At 35.7% G+C, this 13956-nt stretch overlaps 2 protein-coding genes across 2 annotated transcripts in view; one reads left to right on the forward strand and one right to left on the reverse strand.

Annotated features, from left to right (window-relative positions):
* mcu (mitochondrial calcium uniporter) overlaps positions 1-13956 on the forward strand; it is an 88581-nt gene that overhangs the window by 49999 nt on the left and 24626 nt on the right. The gene's annotated exons all lie outside the window — the stretch shown is intronic.
* Positions 5204-8323, reverse strand: LOC132157544 (uncharacterized). Its single transcript, XM_059566918.1, has 9 exons — positions 8229-8323; positions 7983-8123; positions 7568-7722; positions 7233-7369; positions 6924-7017; positions 6475-6810; positions 6146-6332; positions 5930-6057; positions 5204-5616 (listed from the first exon to the last, which is right to left on the reverse strand). The coding sequence occupies exons 1-9, from the start codon at positions 8308-8310 to the stop codon at positions 5296-5298; spliced, it is 1581 nt and encodes a 526-aa protein (XP_059422901.1). The 5' UTR covers positions 8311-8323; the 3' UTR covers positions 5204-5295.

Genomic DNA, 13956 nt, shown 5'->3' on the forward strand with positions numbered 1-13956 from the left:
AGTATTATTATTTTTTTTTACATTTTATTGTTATTTGAACAGCTGAGCATTTAATTATGAACCAGGTGAAGAAACCTGTTTAGTATTTATTCAGTTGATTTTGCAACTGTTCACTGAAATGGCCGGTTTCAATAAAACTACTTGTGACGTCATATTTGGCTTTGACTGAACATTTGCTCTAACTTTGCGGAAAAAATATCGGGATATATATCGTATATCGATATTCAGCCTAAATATATCGGGATATGACTTTTTGTCCATATCGCCCAGCCCTAGTCTCTATTTTAACTTTCAGAAAACTACAATTTGTTCAAGTTCAATTCATCTCTATGAATTAGAGGTGCTTTCAAGTTGGAACGAATGTATTTATGAGTTGAATGCAGATGAACTCCATCACAAATTCATCATTACGAGTGGCGAAACTGTACTGATAGTCAATGAATGTAATATTATATGATAACAAAATAATAATAATTATTATTATTATTTACAATAGTTACATGCTCAACAATAGTACTGTATAGTTACGCTAGGATATAGTGATTTATAGCACCTTCATAAATCGAATAAACCAAAAAAAAGAGGAAATACACCAGATTTTTATTTTAATGTTTTGTTGCAGTACATAAAAATAAAATAAAAAATAAAATAAATCTTTCTGAACTTTTTGTATAAAGGCTTATTTTCATCTTGCTCTGACTAAAATGACTTGAACGCACGCATCTGATGTCATAATTACGACTTCCCAACTCATAAATACGAACTTTCCAGGTAGACTTGAATGCTCGTTTAAACTCTCAGTTTTAGAAGATCAGTTCTCTGATTCTTAGAAGTTCCTGGCTGACATAAATGTTTTATGAAAATAAACATTATATAAAATGGCTTATTACGGTGTATTGTTGTACAAAAAAAATCAAACAGTTAATTATTATCTTTACTTCTTTCCGGTAACCATTACTTGGCTATATTGGTTGTTTGGTCTAAATTAATTCTCATAAAAAAAGGCTGATACAAAAAAAAAAAGGCCAAAAAGCTTATGTAATGTCAAAATGCTCAAAAAAAAATTCTAAAGAATTTTTTGCTGTATCACTCCATATTCTATTTACCCTGAGGACATGAGCCACAGAGAGAGGGCAGACAGACAATGGAAACTTTGACAAAAGCAAAGCAAGAAAGGGCCAATTCCCTCCCTCCCAGCCCAGCTGCGCCCCCAGCCTAGAGACGCCAGCATTCAGATACATAAACCATCAGCAAACATCATTCCTGCAGTCAGCTGCAGCTCTGCAGTGAGGGACGGACTAGGATCCCAGGACCGTCCAGTGAGTCCGTGACTGGGGTTTTGTGCTCATTATTTGTGCAACTGAGTCATGTGTGAGGGGTTTGCGTGATTGTGAGTTGTGTTGAGGTTACTCACTCTACTCTGGAGCATTCTACATATCTGTCTACATATGCAACCAGACTACTCATTATGTCAGCTGTGGACTCATTTTTACATTAATTAAAGAATGTACCCTACACAAATACTTAAATCCAACACTGTAGCTTCAATGTTGTTGCATACTGAAATGTGTTGGATCCCAATTCATAAAGTAATTATTAATGAATTACAATGCACAATATATTGCTATGCCATATTTGGAATCAGCCATTATTATTCATTAAAACATAGATAAAGATTTTGTAGTCAGACATTGTATAATGTGGTTGTCAGTGCTGTAAATGTCCAAACCCTGAGTACTGTACTTATTGAAGCTTGTTTTCATTTTCATTTATTTTAATTAATTTATTTATTTTACAGGGACAGTGCTCATTGATTAACAGTAAAATAACTGTAAATGAGCCAGAGTTAGCTCAACAGCACAGGCTCATTTTCATCTGTTGTCCCTGGCCAGTTATTATAAAGGCAACCTAAAAATCAGCATATGAAAAAAACATAAAATGACTTTTTACAGTCCACAAGTAATAACAACATAGAAAAGTAATAATAAAACAGATACAACACACCCCAATAAGTAACAAGCAACGTCAGCACACAATATAGGCTAAAACATAGTGAGAAATTTCAAAGTCTGACACAAGACAATCTGCTATCAAGCAACAATTCTCAATAGACAGTCAGTAGTCTAATGTACACATATCTGATTATCAATTAGCCAGTTCTTAAGCTGACCAGTAAAAGAACGATAAGTGTCTGTTTCTCTTATCATCCTTGGCAATAAATTCCACTGTTTAGTTGCTGTTACAGAGAACGCTGACTGACTAAAGGCACTTTTTCGAGTGGGAATGATACAGTCCCCTCTTGTGATACCTCTGGTAACATGAGTGCCTGCTCTCTGCATAACAAATCTCTTCAGTGGAGGTGGGGAAGTATGCAATATCTTATAGACTAGACAAAGATTACTGTAAGTGATCAAGTTTTCCCAGCTCAGTAGTCTATGGGTATTTAAATTTTGACAAGTGTGAAAATTATTAGGTTTCTGAACTAAAACTTTAAGAGTTTGTTTATAAAGACTTTCAAGTGACCTCATTGTAGACTTGTTAGCTTGTGCCCAGCTTGTCAAACAATATGTAAAATGCGGGATAATCATGGCATTCATATATATCATAGCAGTTTCAAAGGTGAATGAATCCCTAACAAATCTAAAATTACTTAAATTAAATCTAACTCGTTTGCACATACGTTTAACATGAATTCTCAAACAGAGATTCGAATCAATCCAAACACCCAGATACTTGTATTCAGTCACAACTTGCAAATTTTGACCTGATATCATTATGTCAGGGTCTGGAACACTACATGGTCGCTTTAAAAAGAACATGCTAACCGTTTTACCAACATTTAACGTTAGACATGATCTGTCAAGCCATGTTGTGATATAATTCATTGCACTGGTTGGTTTTAAAGCAGCTTGCTGTTTTGTGCTGCTATGTACATAAATAACAGCATCATCAGCATATAATAAAATTTCTACATCGGGACAAACCAAAGGCAAATCATTAACATAAAGACTGAACAACAGTGGCCCAAGTATAGATCCTTGCGGAACACCAGTATTATTTGTATAAGAAGTGGATTTGTGATTTTGCACCTTTACATAATTTGTTCTTTCCTTTAGATATGAATCAAACCACCTAATGGTATCATTGGAAAAATTAAAAGAAGCTAACTTGTTAATAAGTATTCCATGATTTACAGTATCGAAGGCCTTTTTAAGGTCCAAGAAAATTGCTCCCACAATACCACCCTTATCCATCATGGATTTAATATTTTCCAAAAGGAAAAGGGTAGCAGTCTCTGTTGAATGGTGAGCTCTAAAACCAAATTGCATAGGATGCAGGCTAAAGTCACTGTTGTTTAAATAAAAAACTATTTTCTCCGAAACCCACTTCTCCATCACCTTAGATACAACAGGCAAAATACTGATAGCTCTATAGTTACTAATAATCTGGGGATCTCCTGCTTTAAAAATTGGTGACACAATAGCAGTTTTCCATGTATTTGGAAAAATCTATTGAAAGGTTTATGATATTTGTAATGGATGGAGCTAAGCAGTCCTTTAACGACTTGAGCATTATAGAGTCCATTCTGTAACAGTCCTTAGCTTTGGTAGTCTTAAGTGTTTTAATTATCCTTAATACCTCCTGCTCGGAGATGTTACTTAAACAGAATTGGGGTTTAAAAGTTTGGAGCTGACAGTCCACTAAAATATTATCTTTTGTTTCAGTGAAACTTTGAGTAATCTCACCTACAGAGTCTACGAAGTATCTTTTAAAAGCTTCAGCAATTTCAGAGGGATCCTCAGATATTTTACCCTGTAACTTTAACTGTAGTTGCTTTGATGATCCACAATTATTTACACCAATTAATTTCTTAATATGCTCCCAGATTTGTGTAGTGTTACCTCTAGATTCATGGATAATACTAATAAAAAAATGTGCTTTAGCCTTTCTTAATTCTCAAGTAACCCTATTATGTAACATTATAAACTTTTGTCTATCAATTGGCAATTTAAACTTCAGAAAATCTTTTAGTACACGATCTCGGTCCTTCATCAATTTCAGTAAGTCTGTACTCAACCATGGTAGACAGTTCTTTTTACTCTTTTTCGTACCTTGGGATGTTTTTGTGAATTTTTGTGCTATACTCTGAATAGTGTTTATAAATCTCTCACTATCTTCCTCTACATTCCTCCAAACTATAATTTCATTCTAATTTGTTTTATTTATAGTCATTTGGAAATTCTCAAGTTCGCTTTTAGGAATTCTAGAATGCTGAGAATGATATATATTTGTCCGAAATCTATTATTTGTAAGCTTTCTTGAAAATAAAATTAGATTATGGTCAGTTAATCCAGTAATGAAGTTATATGTTTTCTCAACTCTTTCTGGCCTATTTGTGAAAAGTAAATCAATTTGCGTCTGTGAGGATGCAGTTATTCTAGTAGGACCTTTAATTAGTTGTGTAAAATCCATATTATCTGTAATTCTTTTTAAATAATTCCTGTTTCTCTTGTCGTCCCAATTTATATTAAAATCACCTAAGAGTAAGACTTCTTGTTTTGAATTACATTCTTTGCGTAACCTTTTAAATTCATCATACACAGTAAATTTGAAATCCGGAAAACAACACCATAGGAGTTATTTTCAACACTTTGAAAGTGTATATATGAGAACCACCCACAAAGTGTTAAATTAACACTTTCAAAAGTGTTGCTTCATGCAACACCAATACAGTGTTAAAATCTGAACACTAAGAGAGTGAAATATTAACACCGATGCAGATAAAAACAACACCGTTACAGAGCTGGGTGTAGCTTTGAAGCAAACACTGACAGAGTTAAAATTCTACACTATTCCGGTGTTGACATGACACTTTGAAAAAATGAAAATCACAATATACTCAATGTATAAAAGAGTCAAAATTTACACCATCCTGGTGTTGATAGAACACTTTTTTGGGAGTTATTTATGGTTCTGCATTACCTACTAAAAAAAACTAAAATAAACTAGAAATTCACTATGAAGAAAACGTCACTGTCAAGGTTTCAAAACTTTATTTCAGCACAGAGCAAGAAACCATAAATGCCATGAAATTATTACAAATAACAGTCCACGACGATGTAAAAAAGATGGTCATTGCCATAGGACATTTGTAAATCAAATGGCTTGTAGTACATCAATTCCTCAGGATCACAAACCAGACCAAATTTCTTACCAGGATATAAACCATGTACAAGTTTTAGGTGCCAAATTAATTTAGCTATTGTAGCAAACAGTGATTTACAGACATAGCATCTAAACATCATTCAAAAACTTAGCTCTAAGCTCCTTTACTCTCGGGCTCTCACTTGTGGTGCCAACATCAATTTTGTACACTGTAGTCTGGAGAAAAGTGTACAAATTTTTGAGTGGAGGATCATAACTGAGACTGAAAACAAAATGAACCTTGAAGAGTTCATCAATGGCAGCCAGTGAAGAGGATTCTTGACAGGGGATGAGCTTTTTATCCACCACAATGAAGTAGTGACTGATGGCTTCCTTGCTGCTCCCTGAGGCAAGAATGTATGGCTGACGATTCTCTTCCAGCTCAAGGTGTTCCTGTATACCCCTGCATGCCTAAATGGGGAAAAATTAAGTCTATGAATAATAATGATAAATTAATAAGAACAGCTTTATCAGTTAAAATTTATTTGCGACTTTTTGGCTTAATTGCACATCATAAAGACCGGGAAGCACTCCAAATCAAAACAGTACATGCACGAATAACTGTTAATTTTAGTTTAGATTTAGATCAGATTTAGATTAATTTTACATTTATCATTTTACAGTTTATCTAGTAGTAAAAAATAAGATGAAGAAATTACTGAATCAGTTCCAAGTGTAACACTTATAGCCCTTGTATTTTGGCACCAGTGTACCAGATAACTACTTTGTGAAACACCACCAGATGGTCAATAGCCTGTGAAATACTGATCCTTTGGATTTTCTTTCTTCCTAAAGCCTGGGGTGATAGGAGATGCAAAAGTAAAAGGAAGGATGATACATCACTGTCCCACTCTGAAAAAAATAAATAACTTTGTTAAATATCTACACAAAAATGAGTATGTATAGTATAATTTCACTGCAAAGTCATTGGAAGTTTCACCCGGGGAATCCTGTGCCTCGCTGCTTTCTTTGCTCTGTTTGGCAGATGACAGTAATCTTTTCAGCAGTGGAGTGGAAGTCAAGGTTTCTCCTAGTCTGATAACCTTTGCCTTGAAAACTGTCGGCCACCTTTCCAAAAGTCTGGAAGCAGTTTCTGACCCAAAGAGGAGTGTGAAGTCCTGAAGAATCTGAAGCAGTTTGAAGAAAACACAAAGAAATTACAATATATTGTGATTACAATAATGTGGTCAGTTTCAACAATGCAGACCATTTGACAGTTCTCTGATGCTAACATTTCAATTTTAGTAAAAAATGAAAGAAAATCCATACCAATCCTTTAGTGTCCAGGAATCGAGGAAAAACTGAGAGAATGGTGGTGGATCCCTCTGGATCATGGACAAGGCGCTGTCTGTATTCAAACGTTGCCTTCATCTTCTGCATGATGACCTCACGTTCACTTGTATGATTCATCAAAGAGATGGCCTCTACACTTTGATCATTATCTAGCTGATGTTCTTGGTAACATAGCTGTCTGTCAAGCAAAGGACCTCCATTTTCTTCTGTTTTTGGATCGTCCTTATTTCCAGAAGGTCTTGTCCCCCTTTGTACTGTCTTGAGGCGCCATGACAAGAATCCAGTGTTTTTTTGGCCATCATAGAAATATTCCTGTTGAAATTACACAAATTCTTAATTTAACCCTTAATTAAAAATGAATACATCTTTAGACATTTCCAACTGAGCACAAAATATTGAATGCCCGATCAGTGATAATGACTTACATATCCAGTCCTTCCTTGGGGATCTCTGAGTGAGGGAAACAAGGTGATAATTCCCAATCCATACTTCTGTTTGTTAAGTCGATGTGGGACCCTTCTGAAGAATTGGAACACTCAATGTTACTTTACGCTGATAGGAAATGTTTAAGAACATTTAATTAAACTAACTTTTAGGGAAAAAAAAGAAAAGAAAAATTTGGACAATTTGCACAAATTTGTATCACCCAACTACATCTACTTCACAATCTATAGAGCATCAAAATCACTAACAAACTGAATAATGCATGAACCGAATTATATTTTTATAATTACCCTTCTGTCTCCATCATGTGTGCAACTAAGATGTTCACCATCACTTTTCTCGTGTCATCACTAATTGTGCCTGTATCTTCATACTCCTTAAGCACATTTCCTCCACCTGGTCTTGTCTGTAGAATTTGTTTTATCAGCTATAAAAAAAGGAGAGGATTATTAACAGATACTATTATGAGAGAAGATAGTGCAGTAATATCTAAATTACCCTTAAATATGACCCTGATCTAAAAAATATTACCATTATATATGGGGATAAAAAAAAAAACCTTAATGAAACTGAATATCATGATGAGTAAAACACCCAGTGTCTGTGTAAGGCTACTGGGACTCACATCTCTGGCCTGTGCTTGTTGTGATGCCACATCATCATCATCATCATCCTTTCTGAATCGTTTTGGACTAAACCAGTCACTCTCTTCACTGCTTTTTGAAGTTAGAGACAGTGTATCTCTATCCAAGCTGACTGAAGACTGAGGTGTGGACGATCCTGTTAATGTTAAAACTGGGGTTAATAGATGTCATGTTAGTATATATAAATACAGAATAAAAAAAAAAAAAAAAATTAGAATTTTTAAATCCAGGACATTGGTTGTTGAAATAAAAAGACTGAATATGAGCCTTGCCATTTTTTAGAAAATACATTGTTGTACACCTACAATATTTTGAACACTGAACATATTAAAACACTACCAGTACTCATTCATAAATTGGGATACAGATCATTCAGCAGGTTCTGTTTTCACTCACCAATGTCAGTCAACTCATTTATGACTAAAACCAACCCACTGGTGGACATTAGATCAGGAAACACATCTTTATCCACCTCTGTACCAGTTTCATCTGTAACTGTAACAGCAAGGTCGTCTGGAATTGAGAACTTCTCTTTCACTGCAAAACAAAACATCTACCAATTTTAGTCAAGTTTTATTCATAATTTGACAAAGATATAAAAAACATATAGATTTAATTATTATGATATTAAATATCACTCACCCTCTGCTAGAAATAAATCAAAGCAGGTCTCTGAGATTTTTATGAATTTCTTCCTATTCCGAAATTGTGCTTTGACAATCATTGTAATTAAGCACCTGAACTCCTGGCTTGTAGAGGAAAAAACACATCTTACTGGTTTGCTACAAACACAAACTCAATTTGAAACAAGATTGTGAAAAAATAAAAATATCAAAACGGCAAAGATACCAATTAAATCGAAATAGGTTAACTTTTTATCTGTTATAACCCCTCATTTACAAGACAAAACGGGCACTTTTGAGAAATGATACCATTTTCGTCTCCGTGTAAACTTTCACACTCTCCTCCTCCTGCAGTCTAAATAAGCGCACGGTTTCTTCATCTATTGTATCCGGAAACTTGCAATACAGTTTTACGCTACGTACAGCGCCCCAATGGTCAACCCTAGTTATTGCAGATACATTTTACATAAAAATATCAGTTTATAAATTGATTTTAATTGTCGAAATTGTCCACTTTTCTCAAATGAGACTTCCCCGATGACGTATGCAGCCTTCAAATGCGATCTCCGGGGGACGCAGCCTTCGAAATGAGACAGCAATATATTCCACGACTTTAATACGAAAACACATATTACATTTTTTGCTCCTTAAAATGTAATAGAGTACTTTAATTCACTAAAATAATTAAACTAACGTTAATCACATCTGACCATAGACTGTATAAAAACACAAATCATATAATGCTGCTCAAACGTCGACATTAAAACGTATCATTAAGTTACCACAGTTCAAAACCATGAAGGTCCCAGAAGCATGGTCAACGATCAGCAGAAATTCAAGCCGAATCTTAAAAACAAATTCTGAACAATCTTTTTTTAGGCCAATAACCATATTGATATATAAATTTTCTGTTAACGTTAGAAGACTGTAGAAATTCCACATGCCACAGTTCACCTGTAAAATGGCGCGCGCGTGACTTTAGAAACATTTTGAAAAGAACACGATCAGACTTTAATCAATAAAAAATACTGCTGTGTGCGACACGCGAGATGACAGACGAAACTACTAACGTTAAGTTACATTCAAAGCTTTAATTCGTTGATAAAGGCCGGGGCATGACACAGGATGAATTTACAAAAAGCAAATGTCAGAGCTCGTTGGCTTTCTCAATCATTATTATAATTATCTGTGATTGAATTATAATGATTATATACAAATTATAAATTAGAATAAATTTACAGTCTGTATCTGTATTATAACATTAAATTTAAAGACTTACCACAACTCTTCCAGCGAAGTAAAATGGCGTCCGCATGTGGTCTGTTTCGATAAAAAATTACGTCTATCTGCATGTTAATGGAGGTGTGGCTTGATTAACTCTGAATGAGAGTTGACGTTTGCAACTATGTAAAATAACACCAACTCTTATTTGAAACCTGACACTTCTGGTGTTAGACCCATTCTGTTAAGTGTTGATCCAACACTTTATTTTAACACTTTATTGTAACACTGGAAAATCAACACTGGTAAATTTACTGTGTAGAAGGTATTGGTAGAGTAAAAACATAACAAAAGACATTTGAGAAGAGAGAGTAATAGTTAATCCAATATATTCCAGATTTACATTAGATAGTTGAATCTGGGTGCAGTGAATATTATTCTTCAGATAAACCATAACTCCACCACCTCTTCCCTTAACTCTATCTCGTCTAAATAAATTATATCCAGGTATATTCAAAGCTGCCGATGGTGAGTTCTTATTTAACCATGTTTCTGAAAGACAAAGTCTAAATTGGAGTCACATAATAAATGTTTAACTTGTTCAATTTTAGACATTACACTACGGATATTTAGATGCCCTCCTAATATTCCCCTGGGTTTCTTTTGGGGATCGCAGATGACTCTAGAATGATTTACTGTTTTAAAAAGTTTAAAACTGCGATGTTTTTTAAAAACAGGGTTTACAGGAGTAGGTCCATGACTTGGATGGGACGCCACTGACCAAAGTGCGCCTGGCGCTGCAGGTAAACCAGCACTTCTAGGGCAGATATCCCGATCCACCGCCATGCCCGTTGCATTCACCAGCAGACACCCATTGCTCTCATCATTCACTGTAGCCATCGTGCACCATTGTTTATCATCGTCTGTAGCAGCAGTTGCCATGTGTTCCCGACTCTCTCCCTCCGCCGCAGCCGCCGCGCGCTCCTAACCCCCACCACCCGCCGCAAGCCGCACGGCAACGCATGAGACATCCAACGGGCTAGGCGTCGACTCCCCAGCGTGTAGACAGCAATTCGAGGGAAGGGACACTGTGCTTCCGATCCACAGGCCCACCAGTAAGATCTCCGCACTCCCCAACTTGTTGAACCCGGACATCAAATGCAGTTGCTAGCCCAGTCTGATTTACACTAGGCAACATCGCTCCATCCACAACGCTTGAAATTGGACCGGGGCACTGATGAACATCGCCAGAGAGGAGCAAACCGAGTGTGATGATAAAATGGTTGCTTGTGTGGTATTTGGCTTGGTAAGGTTTTTGAGTCTTATGTTGACCTAAGTAGATGAATGCATTAATCACAGCATTTTTCCTGTAAAGCCTAATACCTTGATTGTAGTTTCGAACGATAGATGTAGAGAAATCGCGCTTGTCACAGATATAATTTATCTGAAGAGGCGGACCTGTGTCAAAGAACATTAAAATAAAACTATAAACTAAAAACGCAACCAGCATACCTGACGTGCCTGTTCTACCTGTTCGGCCTGCCGCCATCATGGCACCATTCAGATTGACGCGCGCACACAGCCTGGAGGAGACAGATCTCTCTTTTTTTGTTCTGTACACACCAAGGAAAAACAACCGGTTTGGTTGTGCTTGCAAGCCAATGTTAGGAAGTAACTAACAGTAGCAGAAAGGCTATTGGCATCTCTAAGTAGCATGACAGCTGTCTCTTTTTCCAAGCTGCACTCTAAAAAACCTGGGGTTATTTTTTTAACCCAAATGCTGGGTTGAGCCTTTTGGGCACATTTTTTGGGTTATTTTTTCAGTGTTTGGGTAGTTTTTGTGTTACCCAGCTCCTGGGTCAAATGTAACAGCCCAATGTTTGGGTAGTTTTTGTATTACTCAGATCCTGGGTCAGACTTAACCCAGCGGTGGAGTTATTTATCGTGGGGGATTTGCTTCTCTTCTGGAGAGAGCAGTTCTTAGCGCCATCGAATTGACGCATTCGTCCGTAAAATACAGGTTTGCAGACATTTTATTTTATCTATAAAATCATTACTGTGCTGAATATAGTTCAATTTTATGCAGAACATACAGGCGCGCAGTGTGAATCACCTTTAATGAGTGTCGCGGTCTTTTCGAGTGATGGAAAAGCCTTATGCTTTGCATAAAATAAACGATTTTATTCATAAAGACAAAGAATACAAATATTCCCTCAGAGCTGTTTACTGTTTGTTTTTGGGCAAGTTATAAAGGCAATTGCAGTTTATTTCGGCTATGAGTGATACGCAGGGGGGCGGCCTCAGGCGTGAGCAGATCCCCGCCGAACACTACTCCAGCTCGGTCTCGAGAACCAGCGCAACGCAGCGCAGTTACAGTGGAAACATAATAACAGAGACTGGTTAATAACACGTAAATTACTTCTGTTTAACATTTCGTTTTTAGTTTTACTGTTTGTTAAACGAGTTTAAATATGGACAATATGTATAGCCTATTAAAAACGAAATAAACAATGCTGTAAATGATAATAAAAGGAAAATAAAGGAAGTTAACATGCAAACCAGTGGTTGTGTGGATTATTTTAGAAAGGTTTAGAGGATTTAAGTTAATCTGTAAACATTATTTAATGTATAAAGTAAAAAATAAGCTAGTAATATAGTAAAAAATAATAAACTTTACCTGGGTTAAATCAACCCCTTATGCTGAGTTAAATAAACAACCTAATTTTCTGGGTTTAATAAACAACCTAATTTGCTGGGTTCTGTCCTATATTTACCCAGCCCTTGGGTTAATAACAACCCAAATTGTGTTGTTTTTAACCCAGTGTTTTTTATACTGTGTTTATTTCCTGTAAGTGGTAATCTAGCGTAACAAGATGCTACACTTCTGTTTTTATTTCAACTAGTTATCCTTCAAAACACACAAAAATGAAAATAAAAAATCATTTCACAAGCACCATGGCAATGACTTTTACGTTTAAAGCAGCAGTAATAAGCCCAGTCATAACAGGTTCACACGGTAAAGAGCTGGAGCAGATTGGGTATTTTCACTATATTTCATGTGAATTCTGTTCAGTTCAGTTATTCAGTTCAGCTCAGTTAAGTGCTGGTGGGAGGATGCTATTTGTGAAACTCATACTGATGGTTTGTAAATAGAGTAGAGCTCTTTAGAAACATGATTCTTGCTAATGGTGACCAGACTAGTAGACTGCAATAAGAAGCAGGTGTAAAACATTGACCCAAATGAATCCAAACAGGATGATTCAGCTGCACTGACTTCATACTTTCAACAACAGTCAACAACAGAACACATTGGGGAAATAATAAGAGAAACTTGTGTTAAATTCAACATCTAACATCCCTTTTTTAGTGTTTACTTCCCACAAGTTATCACTACATAAGATAGCTAAACAGGGAAGAGCAGTCAGGTCTCTATACTGTATATAATATAGTTGCTATGTAAATGCAAATTGTTGCGATGACAAAGGATGATTTTTTTATGTATTTTATCACTGTGTAAGACAATAGCAGCTTAAAAGAGATATATCAGATATAGATATCAGTTTTGGTTAATTATGATATCCCGTTTCTGTCTCAAAGTAATACTAATACTTTTTAATAATAAATAGTTTTATGTCTCACAATTTCAACTTTAAATATTACAGTTGTGATTGTATACCCCCCAATGTTACTAATTTTATTATTTTCTAAAATTGCAGACTATTTTTTTCATAATAATTATTATTACTATCTCAAAATTGCAACTTTATTTCCCATAATTTCCATTTAATTAATCTGGATTATGACTATATCTCACAACTGTAAGTATTTCTCATTAATAGAACTACTTTTCATAAATTTGACTCCTTTCGTGAAACTCTTGATGGTGCAGGCTGATGGGCATTCACTTGGGCATTTTGCAGTGCACTTTCAGAGTTCCTCTGAAACCCTCCACCTTCCCCAGCTTCACCTTTATTGAGCTGCTACAGGTTAATTTATATCCTATTTGTGCAGCATATCTATTGCACTAATCCCAAATACATTAATATTGTCATATCTAGGGCTGCCCCCTAATAGTCGACCAATGGTTAATTGAAGAGAAGCGGCTTGGTCAACCAAAATTGTATTAGTCACTTAGTCGTGAAAAAAATAAAAACTTCCACACAGAGTGCATGACGATATCACGCAATGATGGCCGTGATGGACCGATAGTTAACGGCTGGTCTGTGTGGTAATACATTGGGCAGGACATCAAAGACTCACCTATTATTCATTGACATCAAATATGGCTTTTCATCTGAAAGATGTATGTAGTAGCAACTTTACATGACTGCTTAATATAATGTTATCCTAGAAAAATGTGCGCTCAAGTGAACAGTAATACTCACTGTATGACAGCTGGAGACCCCGGTTCGGTCACTTACTCATCATTTTTACTTGTACTGATAAAAGTAATAATTTTTTTGGAATTCATAAAGACTCTACGTTTATTTGTGTGCACTCACAATAACAAAGAAACGTTGTGCTTT

This window comes from Carassius carassius, chromosome 14, assembly GCF_963082965.1.
Source record: "Carassius carassius chromosome 14, fCarCar2.1, whole genome shotgun sequence".
NCBI lineage: Eukaryota > Metazoa > Chordata > Actinopteri > Cypriniformes > Cyprinidae > Carassius > Carassius carassius.